General features: G+C 42.1%; 1 protein-coding gene and 1 pseudogene across 1 annotated transcript in view; one reads left to right on the top strand and one right to left on the bottom strand.

The window, feature by feature from the left end:
* Positions 1–1,105: 1,105 nt before the first annotated feature.
* Positions 1,106–2,358, bottom strand: LOC102860768 (annotated as a pseudogene).
* An 8,096-nt stretch (positions 2,359–10,454) lies between these two features.
* B9D1 (B9 protein domain 1) overlaps positions 10,455–16,389 on the top strand; it is a 40,677-nt gene continuing 34,742 nt past the window's right edge. The window contains exons 1-3 of the mRNA XM_006901208.1: positions 10,455–10,517; positions 12,640–12,708; positions 15,831–15,942. Coding sequence (XP_006901270.1) covers positions 10,455–10,517; positions 12,640–12,708; positions 15,831–15,942 — 244 coding nt within the window. The remainder of the gene's footprint in view (positions 10,518–12,639; positions 12,709–15,830; positions 15,943–16,389) is intronic.

The following is a 16,389-nucleotide window of genomic DNA, read 5'->3' as shown; positions in this document are numbered from 1 at the left end:
ATCCAGATTCATATTAGAAAGGCCGATAGTATTTGTAATGTAACTACTGACACTATCTTCTCTATGTACTACCGTCTTTTATCCCAAATAGTCTATTTTTAATCCCCTACACACAGTGCTGCTCCCTAGAGCATACTTATTTCCCTGTATGCAGGTATGCTGTTAACAAATGGCTTGATGGCATACATTGTGTGGATAATTGGCCAATCTAGGGACAGAATCCTGGCAACTGTCACAGATTTCCTGCTCCTGTGTTTCAGAAACATCTGTCTCTGTCCAGTTCCTGGGAGCACAGGAGTCATTCTTCTGTGGAAAGGGAACAGTGAACTGGGGTCAAGATGCCATTTTTAAAGAAAAAGAAAAAAAATCACTGAGACCTATACTGTAAAGCATAATATAGGAGTAGGTTTATTATAGCTACTCCAGATTTTCGTGAGTGATATAATGACTGTGGAGTTAAAAAACCACCACTGTTATCACTGTTTATTTATAGTAATTGGTTTAGTCTACAAGTTTAAGGCAAACATACTAATGCATTTGCTTTTCTTCAGAAATCATACTTATAAAGATTACATAAAGTCTGTTCCCAAAACGTCTAGGAAATGCTGATTAATTAAAAGTAAGTCTGATTAAGATGTTTGACCAGGAGAATACATAGATGAATTTAAGTGGTATACAATTTTGTGAACAAAATTCAAAAGGCAATGGCAATCTTCATCTCTTTGAACAATGTGTTTGAAAAGGATAAACTTCAGGAATTACATAAAAGTAAGATTGGCATCCATAAGGACTATTATATATAAAATAAACAGTTATAGAGGTTACTTAAAGAAAAACTGCACTTTGGGCTTTAGAAGAGGAAGTGCATGATGGTGGGCCACTGTCCTGCAGACACTTGGGAGCACGAGTGCAGGGTCACGCCACACACCTGGGGTCACCTCTGGATGCACTGCTCCATGGTTGATCAGAACAAAAGGAGAGAATATGCACTTTGTCAGCCGCTTCTGTCTTGTTTCCAGTGAGCAGTAAATCCCTAACATCAGTAAGAAAACAAAAATAAAATCTGAAGGAAGGCAGCCCTTTTAGCAGAAAGGTGGAGTGGAGCTTATGTGTCTCCATTTAACACTGTCAGGCAGTTCTGCAGCAACTGCAGGTTACCCTTTGCATGCTTCAGTTCTAACTCTGCCAGCTCCACTAAATTTTTTCTGAATGCAGCAACTCTTCTTGTCTTAAAATCTATAAGCTCTTGTTTTGCAGACTCAGATATTTTTTTCAAATTTCTGACAACATAATTGTTGGGATGTTTCAGCCTGCAGAACATCTTTATTCTTAGCTCTTGCTTTATCCAGTGCTTTATTAGCATTTTCATAATCCACTAGAGACCTAGATCTTCTATACAGGAGATCCTTAGCAGCTCGAGATTCTCTTAAGTAGTATTTTAAAAGGTCAGAAAGTTTGAGGTCTTCGTCGGCAGACACTCATGCTTCTATTTTTCTTGTTTTATCAAACAGTTCTGAAACTTTGAGAAAAAACTTGCATATATCTGTAGAATCCTGAGTTCCTAAAGCATATAATGAAGAACCAATCCTATTGTAATCATCTGCAGCACTTTTGTGTGATCTTGTCATTCTATCAGATTTAGCAGATGCATCCTTCACTCGGTTATGATATTCTAAAAGGAAGGTTCGTTCATGTTCAAAGAAATCATCTACATCCTTTATTCCTGAAACAATTACTCCATCTGCCGATTTAACCATGTTTTTAAAGAAGTCTTCAAGTTTTTCTTTTTTTATTTTTTCCTCAAACACTCAAATCTTGATTATATTCCAAGAACACATGGAAGTTTATGTCTTTTCTCAAAATAGGATGAGCTGCCACACAACACAGGAATACTTCATGCAGTGCAACTGTCTTCTTGAATATTGCCAAATATTCAGCTTCCAGTTCCTGCTTCATCTTTGTGAATTCTTCCTTCGTCATTGACCCTTCTCCTTCTCCAAGCTTCTGCAATTTTTCCCTTGAAGCATCAAAATCAGGTCTTGGTGGTGCAGGGGGGATAATATAACCTGCATAATCTTCATTTTCAACAAAGGAATCATGAAGCCAGATGAATTCTTCATGTTGTCGAACAACAGAGAACTCATTTTGTTTAAAATTTGGCAATGAATTCTTTGTGTGAACAGTGAATTTTACTTTATCTCTCTCACTAAGAGCATCAGAAATGTCCACCTGCAAAGCAGCATCACTCTGAAGATCTACGTTTATTGCTTTAAGTCCGCAGTCCTCCTCGGAGAGGAAGTCGGGGCCGTTGTCCAGGCCTTCCATCATGGCTGCTCCGAAGTGAAGGCCAGCGCAGGCCTTGAGTGGTTTTTTAACAAACAACCCCCACCTGTGGTAAATCCCACCCTGATTGATCAACTGCCATAAAGTGGAATTCTTCTTCTTTTTAAGGGCACAAGGGATTTTTCCGCATTCCTGTATCTGAAGTAATCTATAAGATTCAATAGGTTTCCAAACTGTTTCCCTGAGCTATGGCTAGCCAATTGAAGGTGGACAAATACCCCAAGTACTGTGGATGGCCAATCATGCATGGCGTGTATGGTTGGGCAGGGTATAAAAGCAGAGGTATAAAAGGAGGGGCAGACATCAATTCGGGGCTCTCGGCTGGATGCTGCTGTGTCAGCACGCGGGAGCTCAGGTTCGAACTCGAAATAAACTTTGTTAATTCGGCTAATTGGCTCAGTGATCTTTTTGGGGACTCGCTCCGTTACACATCTGTCCTTCAAAATAATTATTGAAACGGCAAATGGTCAGAGGTTTCCTATACTCAAACTTCCTTTACACCCCACTTTCACTTCCCCTCACCCCTCTCTCTTTTTCTCTCTACCTCTTTGGAGTTTGCCATGATTCTATATTAAGATTCTCTGGAAACTCTGCAAAATTGGCTCAGTCTTTCCTCTATGTAACTTGTTCCTCTCTCCTGGGCTAAAGGCACTTAGGATGTGCTGGATCACCCTAATACTTGTCACTCCTCCATGGGCTTGATCGTCTCCTCATTGCCCATCTTTGAAATGCCTTCTTTGAACTGTCCTTGAGGACACCCTTCTCCAAGGCTTCCTGCCTCTTCCCATTTCTGGCCTTCTGAAAAACACCAGAACAATTTGGAGTAAGTGGCAGTGGTTTTCCTCTCGTGGGACTCCTGCTCTCTTTGGACTCTAAAAGTCCTAGTGCTAGGCCAGACAGATCACTCAGCCACCTGGGCCAGTCTCTCCCGATGCTGGAGATGTCCACATTATGAGCAGACCTTCTTCTCATGAGGACAAAAGGTAATTAGGGAACACCTTATTCCCTTAAGACTCTTTCTCTCTCTCTGGGACACCCCCCCCTTTTATCCCTCCCCAATCATGGGAGCCAACCAATCCTGTCCTTCTCTGTACACTCCACTGGGATGTCTCCTCTGCTCCCTTGATACTCTCTTATTGCAAGAACATGCCATATCCACAATATCAATTAAATAATATAACTCAATAGACCTAAAATGAACCTGAGTTCAACACTCTCAGAGACTTCAAAACAGTTTCTACCAATGCAATGGCAAATGGTAAGAAATCCCCTACATTCAGGCCTTCTTTGCTCTCCTCTACCCTTCTCTCAGTCAAAACTACTGTACTTAACAAATTCTTTTAACTATGTCTAAGCCCCCTCTCCTTCCTGATCAGAACTCCCTCACCTTTGATCTAACTTATCTCTCAGTCCCTCTCTCACCACTGCCATACACAAATGTTACCTCACCACAAGGAGGTCCTCTCTGGTCACCTTGGACTCAAAGTCCTCCTCTCTTTTTTATCCCTCCATCCTTTCTTAGACTCAGCCTGAAACCGCAGTCAAACTTTTTCACTCTCTGCTTTTATCTCTCTGGCTTTCTACTTATTCTACTCAGCTTTTAAGTTCATAATTAAATTCCAGTTAAAAAGAAATCTTCTGCAATTAAAACATCACCTCCATTTTCCAACCCTAATCCACAGATAAAACATCATTCTCTCTTTTTTCTGACTCCACCCAATAGATAATATCCCATACCATCCTCTCCCAGCACTCCAAACCAAACCACAAAGACAAGACAAACTCCTCTGCCCCCATCCTCCCCTCCTAATCTACCCCCAGCCCATTCCAGCACATTACCCTCTATCAAAATTCAGCCAACCAGTCTCTAAAAATATAAAATCTGCCCAGCAACAAAACCCCCCCTCTTCTTTCACTTTCTAGCCAAAACTAATTTTTAATTTTTTCAAGGTAAATTCTAAAAGTAAAAAATTCTAACTTCTAAAGTAAAAAAATGGTCTTAACTATTATAATTTCTTCTGTTTTTCTAACTCACTCTCTGTACTGAGAAGCTAATGCTTCCTCTCAGTAAAAAACCTTTTTTTTTCCTTTTATTAGGTTTAAGCATTTTATTTTTTCCTTTTCCTTAAAGTATTTTCTACCCACTTTAGATTTTCCGCCAGAGTTCAGAACTAACATTTTTTCCCGATTTATCTTTTCCTTTTTAAGTTTGATATAGCAATAATTTAAAGCTCATGAATTCTATATATTTTAACATTATCAGTTAAAGAACTGGAGTTTAAAAATAGCTGCTAGAGATTATATTCAAATTTATCTCATAAAAAAAGATATTCAGGTAGAATCAGTAAACAAAAAAATACAATTAATACAAAATAATGAGAACCCTGAAACTTTTAAAACTTACTTAGACCTCTGTCTTCTAAAGAAAAAATAGTAATAAATTCTCGTTCTATCAGTCTGCCCCTGCTATTAGAAGAAAACCCAGGAAAAAACCTTAGAACCTTTAGTAACTCAGACTAATTATCTAACTGTTGCTATTTCAGTGTTCAACAATGGCAACTTGGAAGAGGAAAAGGAGGACTATCTAAAACCTGCTGTTGCAGAATATTTAAAACCTTTTCATCTCGCAAACTCATCTAAAAACTCCAACTTCAAGGCCTTAACTTCCAGTGTGCAAAGCCTAGTCACAGTCACATAAGCCATAAATATCAAAAGATGCTGCGAAAGAGTAAGAGGGCATTTGCTTTCAATGCAGTCCTCATAAACACCTGGCTCAACAATGCCCCAAGCCAGTCTTGATAGCAATAAGATTGACAGGGTCCAAGCTCCCTTAGGAGTGTTTCAAGTGACCAGCACAGCATCACCATAAGTCTGGAGAAGAAGCCTTGAGTATGCATGGATGTCATGATAAAAAGAATTTACTTTCTTCTGAACACCAGTACAAGTTATTTTGTCTTAAGACTTTTAGTAACCTTCTTTCCCTGTACCAACTTACTATTGCAGACATTGAGAAAAACTTATATAGTTACCTACCCAGTCACTTTTATGTACCTCTTATTCTGAACTGTTATCCTATGTAGAGTACCTAATCATACACTTCTTTTAAACAGTTCTTTCCTTTATCTGTTCCAATGCAATGGTCATTATCTATCCACTCTTGTCCTATTTTCCTCTCAATCCCCACATTGGACCTACTTTATAACAGTGTTACTATGTAGCATTTGTCGTTTTGTAACAAGAATATTTTACTCAGCATAATGTCCTCCTAGTTCTCCATGTGGCATAGTGTTTTATAAGCTCACTGTTTTTCAGAAACATGTAGTATTCTATTATATAAATATACCATCTCTTTATAATACTCCCTCCCATCTTACTAGCCCAAAAGCCAAATAATAAACAAAAATTAACCCAAAACTTAAGAACTACCAATAAAAGTATACTTCTTCTGCATCCATTACTACCCAATCCCTACACGCTAATAACCCAAGTTCTCCCAAAGTCTTTTTCTCAGTATTAAAAGATATATTCTTTACTATTATCTCTCCACTCTGACTCTCATCCTTTATTTGCCTTTAAATAAACTAACCCTGAAACACTGAGAACCAGTCAATATAGTTAAGAAAAAGATTTAAGCAAAATTGTTCTGATAAACTCAGTCTAATAAAAGTATGCTATATGACACAACCCTGCTTGCTGAAACTGAGGAAGACCTGAAGCACTTGCTGCAGAAGGTCAAGGACTACAGCCTCCTATATGGGTTGAAGAGCAACATCAAGATAATATTTTCACCTCTGAGCCAAATGGCAGCATCATTATAGATAATGATGAGATTGAGATTGTTAACAGTTTTACGTGACTCCACAATCAACACACTTGGTACTGGGAGCTAGTAAATTAAAAGATGAATTGCTTTGGGAAAGTCTGCTGTAGGAGACCTATCCAAAATACAGAATATCAACGATGTCATTCCTGAGACTAAGGTACACCTGATACAGGCCACAGTCTTTACAATTATTTGCTATGCATCAGAAATCTGGACAATGACTAGGGATGATAGGAGAATTGATGCCTTTGGGTTGAGAAGAGTATTGAATATACCACGGACTGCTAGAACAATTTCATCCTAGAGAGGGTGAGACCAGGCTGCTCCTTGGAGGCAAGGATACTGAGGCTTCGTCTGATATACTTTGAACATGTTGCAAAGAGGAACCAGTCTTTGGAGAGGGACATCATACTTGGGACGGTGGAGGGACAGCACAAGAGAGGAAGACCCTTGATGAGATGGATTGATTGGCTGGGGTAATGGGGGTAGATGTGTCAGAGACAATAAGATAGGCACAGGATAGAGCAGAGTTGTACATAGAGTCACAATGAGTTGCAGCCAATTTGATGACACATAACAACATTGTAATTAATATTATAAAAAGTATATGAGCAAATCAATTGTAATTACACTGCTATAAAACAGCATATGAATAACTGAATGAAAAACCAGTAAGATTTATAAACTTTCCCTGAAATAAAAAAAAAATAATAAAGTAAAAAAGCACATAAGCCTCTGGTTATCTGATGATCTCAAACAATTTGCTGCAAAATAACTGTCCTAGGGTCAATGCCACAGTAAGAAGACTGATGTAGCTTACTGACTGATATCAGTAAGACTGATATGCTTTGTCAAAGAAAGCACATTACCCAGGAAGAAAGAGGTGTCACCATATGCTTAGAACAAAACTGCTAAGGGAGCTCTGGTGGCCTAGTGGCATGAAGCTGCACTGCAATCCCAGAAGTACGTGGTTTGAATCTACCATATGCTCTGCCGGAGAAAGAGGGGCAATATCCTCCTGTACCAGTAAGATCTGATTCGATTGTACACACACACACACACACACACACACACACACACACACACACGTATAATAAAATTTTAAAACAATTTAAAAATTAAAAAAAAAAGAACAAAACTGCTCAGGTGTACTCACCTCCTCCAGCCACCTGCCCCTCACTGGGCTTCTCCAAAGGTGTGAAAAAAAATGCTGGTTGTCCATAGCTTTTTCTCCTCAAATATCTTGCTTCACCTGGCATCTAGGCATCAGCGAGCCTGTTCCCTCCCAATCCACCGCAAGTGGCTGACATGACTCTCCTGGGCTGCCCTCAAGTTGGATACTGAACAGAGTGATGAAAGTCTTTGCGGTGGGTATGGCTCCCAGAGACAGGGGGAGAGAGACAGGAAGCAGCTGGTCCCAAGTAACCAACATGTTTTTAATTAAACAGACCTGAGAGGGAAACCAGGTGATCCCATGCAGAGAAGACCAGAATGGCAAAGGCAGTTTCTTTTTATAGGGACTCTTTAGGAGATGAGAAGTGATGATAGTTGGTACAGGAAGTTTGGGGCAGGGTGTCTGTCAGGATGTGATTAGGCCTGGGTGCCTGGGACTAAGTATTTGGGGTAGGTAGTATAACTTAGACTTTCTTTCTCCAGGCCCAAGACAAGGAAGAAGAGGAAGTGAGGGTCTTTCTCCTGTGGGCTTGTGAATTTGCAGGCTGACTCTGCTACCTTCTTCTTTGATTACATCAAATGGTGGTGGTTGTTTCTGATTGCCTTCTAGTTGAGCACAACTCATAACGACTCCTATGAACAAAAGACCTGAAACCTTTCTATAAACTATCGACATTTATTAAAGTTCATAGTTTCTGGAGGTATGTTGTTTGGGAAGTGGATGCCACTTATGCTTCCAAATGGAGCAATATTAAGTGATCTGTTAATTATATTATCAAGTATTCATTGTATGTCATCTAGGCATCAGGATACCTACCAGACTGACGTGGTCCCTATATATTCATGGAGTCTTGAAAGGGAGACAATACTAATCCAAACTATGAGTTTCAATATGAGGCTGACCTTGCTCAAGAAAAAAAACTAAACAAAAATAGGAAGTCTGTTTAGGCCAGGTCTAGGCCCAAGAAGACACTGTTGTTGTTGTTATGTGCCAACAAGTCGCCTGCAATTCATAGTGATCCTATGTACAACAGCTCTGAACCCTGCTCTTTAGTGAGCCAATCTCACTGTCTCCAACACACCTGCTCCCATTACTCTAGTCACTGATTCAATCCATCTCATTAAGGGTCTTCCCCACCTGTGCTTTCACTCCACACTCCCAAGCATAATGTCCTTCTCCAAGGACTCATCCTTCCTTGCAACATGCCCGAAGTGTGTCAGATGAAGCTTCAGAATCCTTGCCTCCAATGAGCAGCCTGGTTTCACCCTCTCCAGGATGAACCTCTTTGTTCTATTAACAGTCCACGGTATGTTCAATACGCTTCTTCAGCACCACAGCTCAAAGGCATCAATTCTCCTTCTGCCATCCCTAGTCATTGTCCAGCTTTCTGATGCATAACATGTAATTGTGAAGACCATGGCCTGGATCAGGTGCACCTTAGTCTCTTAGTACGCTGGAAATGTCCTTGACTTTCCCAGTGCAATTCTTCTTTTGTTTTCCTGGCTATTGGTACCAAGAGTGTTGAATGTGGAGCTGTTAACAAACTCAATCTCTTCACCATCCATCATGATGTTGCTAATCAGCCCACTGGTGAGAATCTTTGTTTTCTTGATGTTAATCTTCAGTCCAAAAAGATGCTAGTTAAGCAAAAACAGAAAAGCTGTTTAGTAGATGACCCCCCTGGAGCAGTGGCAGGTGAACAGTTTCTAACTATATAAGGGAGATTTAAGTTCAGCAATAAATATAATAGAAAAACTGGTCCAGCAGCTGGGAGTTGGTTGTCTAGTAATCAAGGGAATTTTAACTAACCTATGACCTTTCTCCCTTTGTACCTAATTGACTTGAAGCCCCTTTGCCCAAAAGGTTTAATTAGCCATCATAATGTATGTAAAAACTAGCCAATAGAAAAGAGACCCAACCACTACTTTGTAAGCCTATACAAGGAAAGAATATTTTGTGTTTGGGGAGCCTGACCTTTGAGAGGCTGTAGTCTCTGTTAGTCCCCGTGGACAATAAAGTCTTCTTTACATCACCAAAAGAGCATGTAGCACTCACTGTTCCTTTGCCTGGAGTGTCTGGACAGGAAGTCAAATTCCTGTAACAAAATCAACACTTTTGGTACCAGCAGCCAGGACATCAAAAGACGAATTGCACTGGACAAGTCAAGGACATCTCTAGAGTACTGAAGAGCAATGATGTCAGTCTGAAGACTGAGGTATGCCTGATCCAGGCCATGATCATCACAATTACATGTTATGCATCAGAAAGCTGGACAATGACTAGGGATGGCAGAAGGAGCTGATGCCTTTGAGCTGTGTTGCTGAAGAAGTGTATTGAATATACCGTGGACTGTTAATAGAACAAAGAGGTTCATCCTGGAGAGGGTGAAACCAGGCTGCTCATTGGAATTAAGGATTATGAAGCTTCGTCTGACATACTTTGTGCATGTTGCAAGGCTTGGGAGGGTGGAGGGAGAGCACAAGAGAGGAAATTAGATCCTCGATGAGATGGATTAGTTCAGTAGTTGGGGTAATGGGGGTAGGTGAGTAAGAAATATGGTTGCCTCAGGATAGAGCAGGTTTCAGAGCGGCTGTACATAGATAGGGTCGATGGCACCTAACAAGGTGATGAGGGTGGCCTAAAACGAACTCTTATTTGAGCAAGTCTCCGAGAGACAGATCTTGGATTCTGCTTCAGTTCCTGGCACTTCCCTTATGTAAGTTTGTTTCTGCAGCTTCAAAGTAAAAAGACATTTTAGGGGCAAAACGACAGTTTTAAAGATTTTAGGTCCCTCCCAAGTCTGTTCAAGAAACACTTTTGGAAGAAGTTTATAAAAGCGACAAAGACATTGAGTGTTGCCTGTTCCAGTTGGGAATCTTCCTGCATAGACCAAATAGCCAGCTCCCTTTGGGTATGTAGCCCTAAACTCAGGTGGGGTTGTCACCCACCTGGCCCGCTAAGCGCTTCCGCCGCGCAGGCGTAATGGCCTATCTCATTATTCGCAGCAACATACACTGAGCATGTCTGCTCAGCACGCGCACGCGCACCTCGGTTTCCAAGGCGACCTTTAGCGCGCATAACCGGCTTTGATTTTTCTCCGTGGTTAACCTTATGATGGCGTTTGCGAGTCCTAGCGTCTTTCTGCTTATGGTAAACGGGCAGGTGGAAAGTGCCCAGGTGAGCGGCTTGGTCCCACTCGCGGCTCCCCGGAGCCTGTCCTCGGTGAGGTGGGAGAGGAGGCTTCCCCAGGCCGCGGTCGCAGGGTGAAGATGCTGGGCTTTCTCCGAGTCCTGAGTGGAAACTAAGGGCTACAGAGGCCGAGCTCACAAGAGAGCACACTTGGACCAGCGTGTCCCTCCCTTTGTTGACAGAAGGTATCACGGGTATGGCTGGACCTCAGAACTTCTCTGAGCCTCCGATCCGTAGACATCGGTTTGAGTGAGGGAGGTACTGGTAATCATGGTGCTGGCCTGAAATCATCCTGAAAGATGTGTCTGTCAGGCCAAAGGGGACGCCGCTCCCCAACCCTCAACCATTAAAACCCAAAACCCTCTGGTATTCTGGTTAATCCCAACTCACAGAGACACCCTACAGGGTTTTCTGGGTTGTGAATCTTAGGGAGAAAGGACATTTTGTTTTCTTTGTTTGGTGTGCTCGAACCTCCAACCTTTAAATTAGCAGCCAGACTTAGACAGTGCAACGTTGGTGTTATTTTGTATAGTAGAGTCGGGACCGACCCATAGCAGGTTTCCAGAAGCAGTTACTGGCACGGGAGTAGATCGCCCATCCTTCTCCCCTGGAACATCTCGTGGTCTCGAACCCTGTGTCCTTGGGATTGCAGCGCAGCGGCTTGCCATCAGATCACAGGTTGATAAAGACCATCTGTGCCAGGTTTTGGCTAAATATAACCCTCACCACTTTACCTTCACTTGATAAAACACCGGGAGTTTTTAACACTCTCATTTTAAACATGGGAAGACTCGTGCAAAGGAAGGTACAGTGCTGGGCTTTAAATTTACATCTCAGCCTTTAAAATTTGCTACTCTCTAATATGAACCTTACAGGGCGTTGGATATCATATACATGAATATTAAAGGAACTGTTCGGTACAGATATGCTCAGAGCCTGCTTGTTAGGTGTATCCCGTCTTCTTTGATTTCCTCGGGTGTTTTCAGCGTGTGTTCCCATTTGTCCACCTCTTTTTTGTCTTCCCCTTTCTGTTTAGCTAGGGGCTTTACACTAGCCTGGGTCAGTGCTCACACATAGCCCATGATTTGATGGCCTGGGTTTTCACACCTATCGCTTGGGTGCTGTCCGATTAGACCTCTGTGCCCTTGTTGAGCTCCTGGAGCATATTCTCATGGGATGATGGAAACAGCGGGTCAGTGCCTTGATGAAGATCAGCTCTGGCTAACTGAGACTGGATGCTAGGGGAAGCTTTCAGAAAGAAGTTTTGAAAGAGGAGCAAGAATTTGCCAGATGAAGGCATAGGGAGAGTATACTAAGCAGAAGGTAGCACCTGAGCAAAGGCCCAGGGAATCAGCAGTCATTCCCACAGCTCAGTCTGCAGCCTGACTTCTCAGTTGAATCCAATATCCAAATATGGGGTTGACGCTTAGTACCTGCTCCAAGTGCTTATGTTCAGAATTCTTATTGGTTATACATTCTTGTTAGGATCGACAATCAGATGGATTGACAGGATGACTGCCGCAGTGGGCCCGAGTGTATTAGAAATTGTGAGGATAGCACAGGATAGGACAGGCTCAGATATGTTGTTCACAGGGAACTCTGGTGTCAAGAAGCTTTGCTGCAATCCCAGAGGCATGCAGTTTGAGACCACTAGCTGCTCTGTGGGAGAAGGATGGGCACTTTCCTCCCATGCAATTTATTTTGTCTGAAGACCCACCAGAGGGTCGGCTATGGGTTGGGTCTGATTCTTGTACACAACTACAACAGGGTTGCTGTGAGTCATGTTCAACTCAGCTACGCCTGACAACAACAGCAGCACGTGCTTAGGTGTGGCTCTGGTGGCGTGGTGCACAAGGACTATTCCATGAAGAGTTGCAGGACTAACAAAGACAATACCTCTCTGGAAGTTCAAATTCACCAGAAGATGCTCAGGAGAAAGATGGGTAATCTCTGTGATTTAATTGCTTTTGAAAACCTGCTGATGACCTGTGAGTTGATTCAGACTGGACAGCAATGAGTTTGAGTATTTTTTAAATACTTGCTCACCCAATGTGTAGGTGTTCCTTAGTGTGAATCTCAGTAATTAATTGTGATATGCTTATTTCCCCAGTTTCCAGAGTATGATGACCTCTACTGCAAATACTGCTTTGTGTATGGACAGGACTGGGCCCCAACAGCGGTAAGCCAGACTCTTGGCTGTCCTTTGCTCTGGCAGTCATGATTGTTGACTTTCTGAAGACATTCATCACACCCTTTCTCCCAGAACTAACTGAAGATGAGGATGGAGTATATAGGGAGACCCAGACATGAACTTGTTCCTGGTAAAACTAGAGTTGAGTTAGCGATAGCTGGCTCCCACATACTGGGCTTCCTTCCATACTGTTCTCATATAGCCTGTCCTGTGGTTATAGTAGAAGCCAAATTTAGTTAATTTGTGAGTTTCTGTTTCTATATCTGTACAACTAAGGTGACAGGATTTATGTCTCATTCACTCTGTTACTGAATAACTAATAATTGTCTTCTGAGTACAGGGAAGTTACTGGTGAACAAAACCAGATGAAAGTCTCTGTCTTTCTGGAATATCTGTTCTTATAAAACTTGACAGACAATATAAATGGTAAATGCTATACTAGTTGATGTGCTGAAGGGAAAATATAGTCAGAACATGGAGCGGGGAAGGAAAAGAGAGGTTGGTTTCATGTTGTTGCCATGCATTGGGACAATCTTGAAAGCAGCTGGTTTGGTTCTTTGAATCTAGATAATGGCGTTAGGAAAGACCCCTCTGAGAAGGTAGCTTTTGAGTTAAGACCTGAAGGAAGTGAAGGAACATATGGATATCTCTGGGGAGAACTTTTCTGGCAAAGGGAGCAGAAAGTACAAAGGTCCTGTATAGTAAGAGGGTACCTGTAATGTGGGAGGAGCAGTAAAGAGGCTAGAAGGGGCTCTGGTGACATGATGGTTCAGCTTATTGACTTGTTACCCAAAGGGTCAGTTATCTGAGCCTGCCCAGCTGCCCTGCAGTAGAAAAGACCTGACATCTCCTTCTGCAAGAGTTGTAGTTTAGAAAACCCTAAAGGGCACTTCTGTTCTGTCATAGGGCTTTTAAGAGTAGAAATTTATTTGACAGCACATGACAACAATAAAGAGGCCAGGTGGCCATGAATAGTATGAGCAAGGACAGTGGCTGGAAGAGGAACACAGACAATTGTTGAAAGGCCCTAACTTTGACCCAGGGTGTAATGAGACCCTATCAGGATGCCGAACAGAGATAGGAGGTGATCCAACATAATGTTCAAATATGATCTCCCTAAATTGTGTTATGGATAAACTGTTACAGGAAAGCAAGGGCAGAAGTAAGGTGACCAATTTGCTATTCAGTAATGCAGGTGTGAGAAGACAATGGCAAGGCCACAGGTGGTTGAATTTTGAGTATATTTTGAAATTGGAGATAAGTTTTCCTGTTGGACAAGATGTCAGGTGTGAGAAAGAGGAGCTAAGAAGGACACTAAGGCTCTTGATTAATGATGAGTAAAGAAAATTAAACCCATATAGAAACAAAGGACCCATGGATCATGTGAATCTCAGCTTCTGTGACCCTGAACCAGATGTTGTCTAGCTACCATTGCTGAAAGGTTCAAAAAGTATCACAGTAGAGGGTTCTGGGAAGAGTAAGGGACAACGTGGAACATGACTCAGAATCATAAAAAATTGTCAGGCTTGCTGATCTGATAGAGGATAGTGGAATGCCTGAAACTTTGGTCATTGTCACCCTTCAAACCTGAAACAAAACTCAGTCTTGTGGCTGAATTACCAACCAAATGGTAGACAGGCTTATAAGGTAAACAGTAACACATTAAGAAGGTACTTACTCCTTAGAACAGTCAACAATGTAACATCAAAGAGCAGCATTTGCCCAGGGATAAAGCAGAGGACAGAAGGATGTCTGGAGATGAGACTCACAGGGAGGAACAGTGTAGGGACGGTAATTAATGTCATGAAACAAAATGTGTGTGAATGCTTGCATGGAAAACCAATTTGCAAACTAAACTTTCACTTAAATCACAATAAAGGCTTCAAAAAAACAGTGGAATCAGTGACATCAGGGTTTAGTGTGAATACGTAAAGATAGTTGTTGTGTATCATTAAGTCAGAACTGACCCATGGCTGACCCTCCAGTAGATTTTCAGATGCAGCCAATCTCACAGGAAGAAACTGCCCATTTTACTTCCACAGAGCAGCCGGTGCATTCGAACCACCTACCTTTGTGTTGGCAGTTCAGTTCTTTACCACTAAGCCCCCACAGCTCCCTTCTTGATAATGGTGGTTATTGTTGTATACCATCAAGTCAGAATCAAATCATAGCTGATCCTCCAGTGGGTTTTCAAAGGGAGTTAAATCAGATGGGAAGAGATTGCCCATCTTTCTCCCATGGAACAGCTGGTAGATTTGAACCACATGCGTTTTGGATGGTCTACTAGAGAGCCAGATGGAGGTGAGAGGTAGGCAGCAAAAGACACTGATCTGGAGTTCAGAGTAGAGGACTGGCAGCAGAATCATCAACATACAGGCCACCTTTAAAGATCTGAGCCTGGTTGAGACCACAGATGCAGCATAAGAGCAAGCCTGCCATGCTCCACCTAATGTGGAAAGACTAATAAGAGAGACCAACCAGAAATTTCTTTGAGGTAGCAAAATATAGATGATTGTAGTGTCCCAGAAACCCACAGAAGGAAATGTGTCTAGACGTGGAGTGTGGAGATGTGGTCATTGGATCAAGCAGTATCAGGATCACATACTACTTGAAAGTACTTTGGGGAAAGTATTTGGGTAATGGGGCCAGTTATGAGGTTAGTGTCATGAGGGATGAAAGAAATTTAAAGCAGTAAGAATTAACTGTTCTTTCCAAGGAATTTTGTAGTAAATGAGAGCAAAGAATGGGTTGATAGTTGCAGGAAGATGATGGAAGTGTCTTGTGATGGAGGAGATAGTGTATGTATGCTGATGGGAATTGATAACAGGAGAGTGAAACGTGATAAAGCCATTTCCTTCAGGAGATGAGAGGGAACAAGACTAGGTTCAAAGGACAAGAGTTGGCCTCCCAGGGGTGGCAGCCCCAAAGAGGTAATACAGTACCAACTCTAAGAGATACTCCATTACCTTTTCCTTTTGTTTGGAAGAAAGTGTCTTGGTAGAAGATTGGTAAGAGAGTTATGCCATCCCAACTGTTATTCCCCAAGGCGAGGGGAGGCATGTGACATCTTGAAGTTTGGATACTAACTGTTAATGTAATTTTCTTCATAGGGTTTGGAGGAGGGGATCTCGCAGATCACATCAAAAAACCAAGATTTACAGCCATTGCTGGTGTGGAACTTCCCTATCGACGTCACCTTTAAAAGCACCAACCCCTATGGCTGTGAGTTGGGTAGTACTGGGGACTGGGGAGTGGTTTCAGGTTGTACACTGAGCGCAGTCTGTGCCTCACCCTTGCTGCCACTGTCCAGATTACTGTCTGCGTTGCTTATCACCTGTCCTATTTACCAGCATTGTGCAGATGTACGCTCTGACCACCTGCTGTTTATTTTACTTCTCCCTTATTCTGCTTCACCACAGTTCATCATCTAGATGCTGTAATGCTGTATAGTTAACCTTTTGGAAGTTTAGACTGGATATAGCCAGTCCCTAAATTGAAGTCTTGGATAGCTCTCATATTTAACATTGCTGTTATTGTTACATACCATTGGAACTGACTCATAACCGCCCCTCCCCACCCCCCAGTGAGTTTTCAGAGGCAGTAAATCACACAGGAGGAGACTGTTGATCTTTCTCCTGTGGAGCAGCTGGTGGATTTGAACTGCCTGTC

The sequence above is a fragment of the Elephantulus edwardii genome, unplaced genomic scaffold (genome assembly GCF_000299155.1).
Source record: "Elephantulus edwardii isolate Elephantulus edwardi_28Jun2011 unplaced genomic scaffold, EleEdw1.0 scaffold00314, whole genome shotgun sequence".
In the NCBI taxonomy this organism is placed as follows: Eukaryota; Metazoa; Chordata; class Mammalia; order Macroscelidea; family Macroscelididae; genus Elephantulus; species Elephantulus edwardii.
Note: the sequence above shows the minus strand (reverse complement) of the source record. Positions and strands in the feature narration are given on the sequence as shown.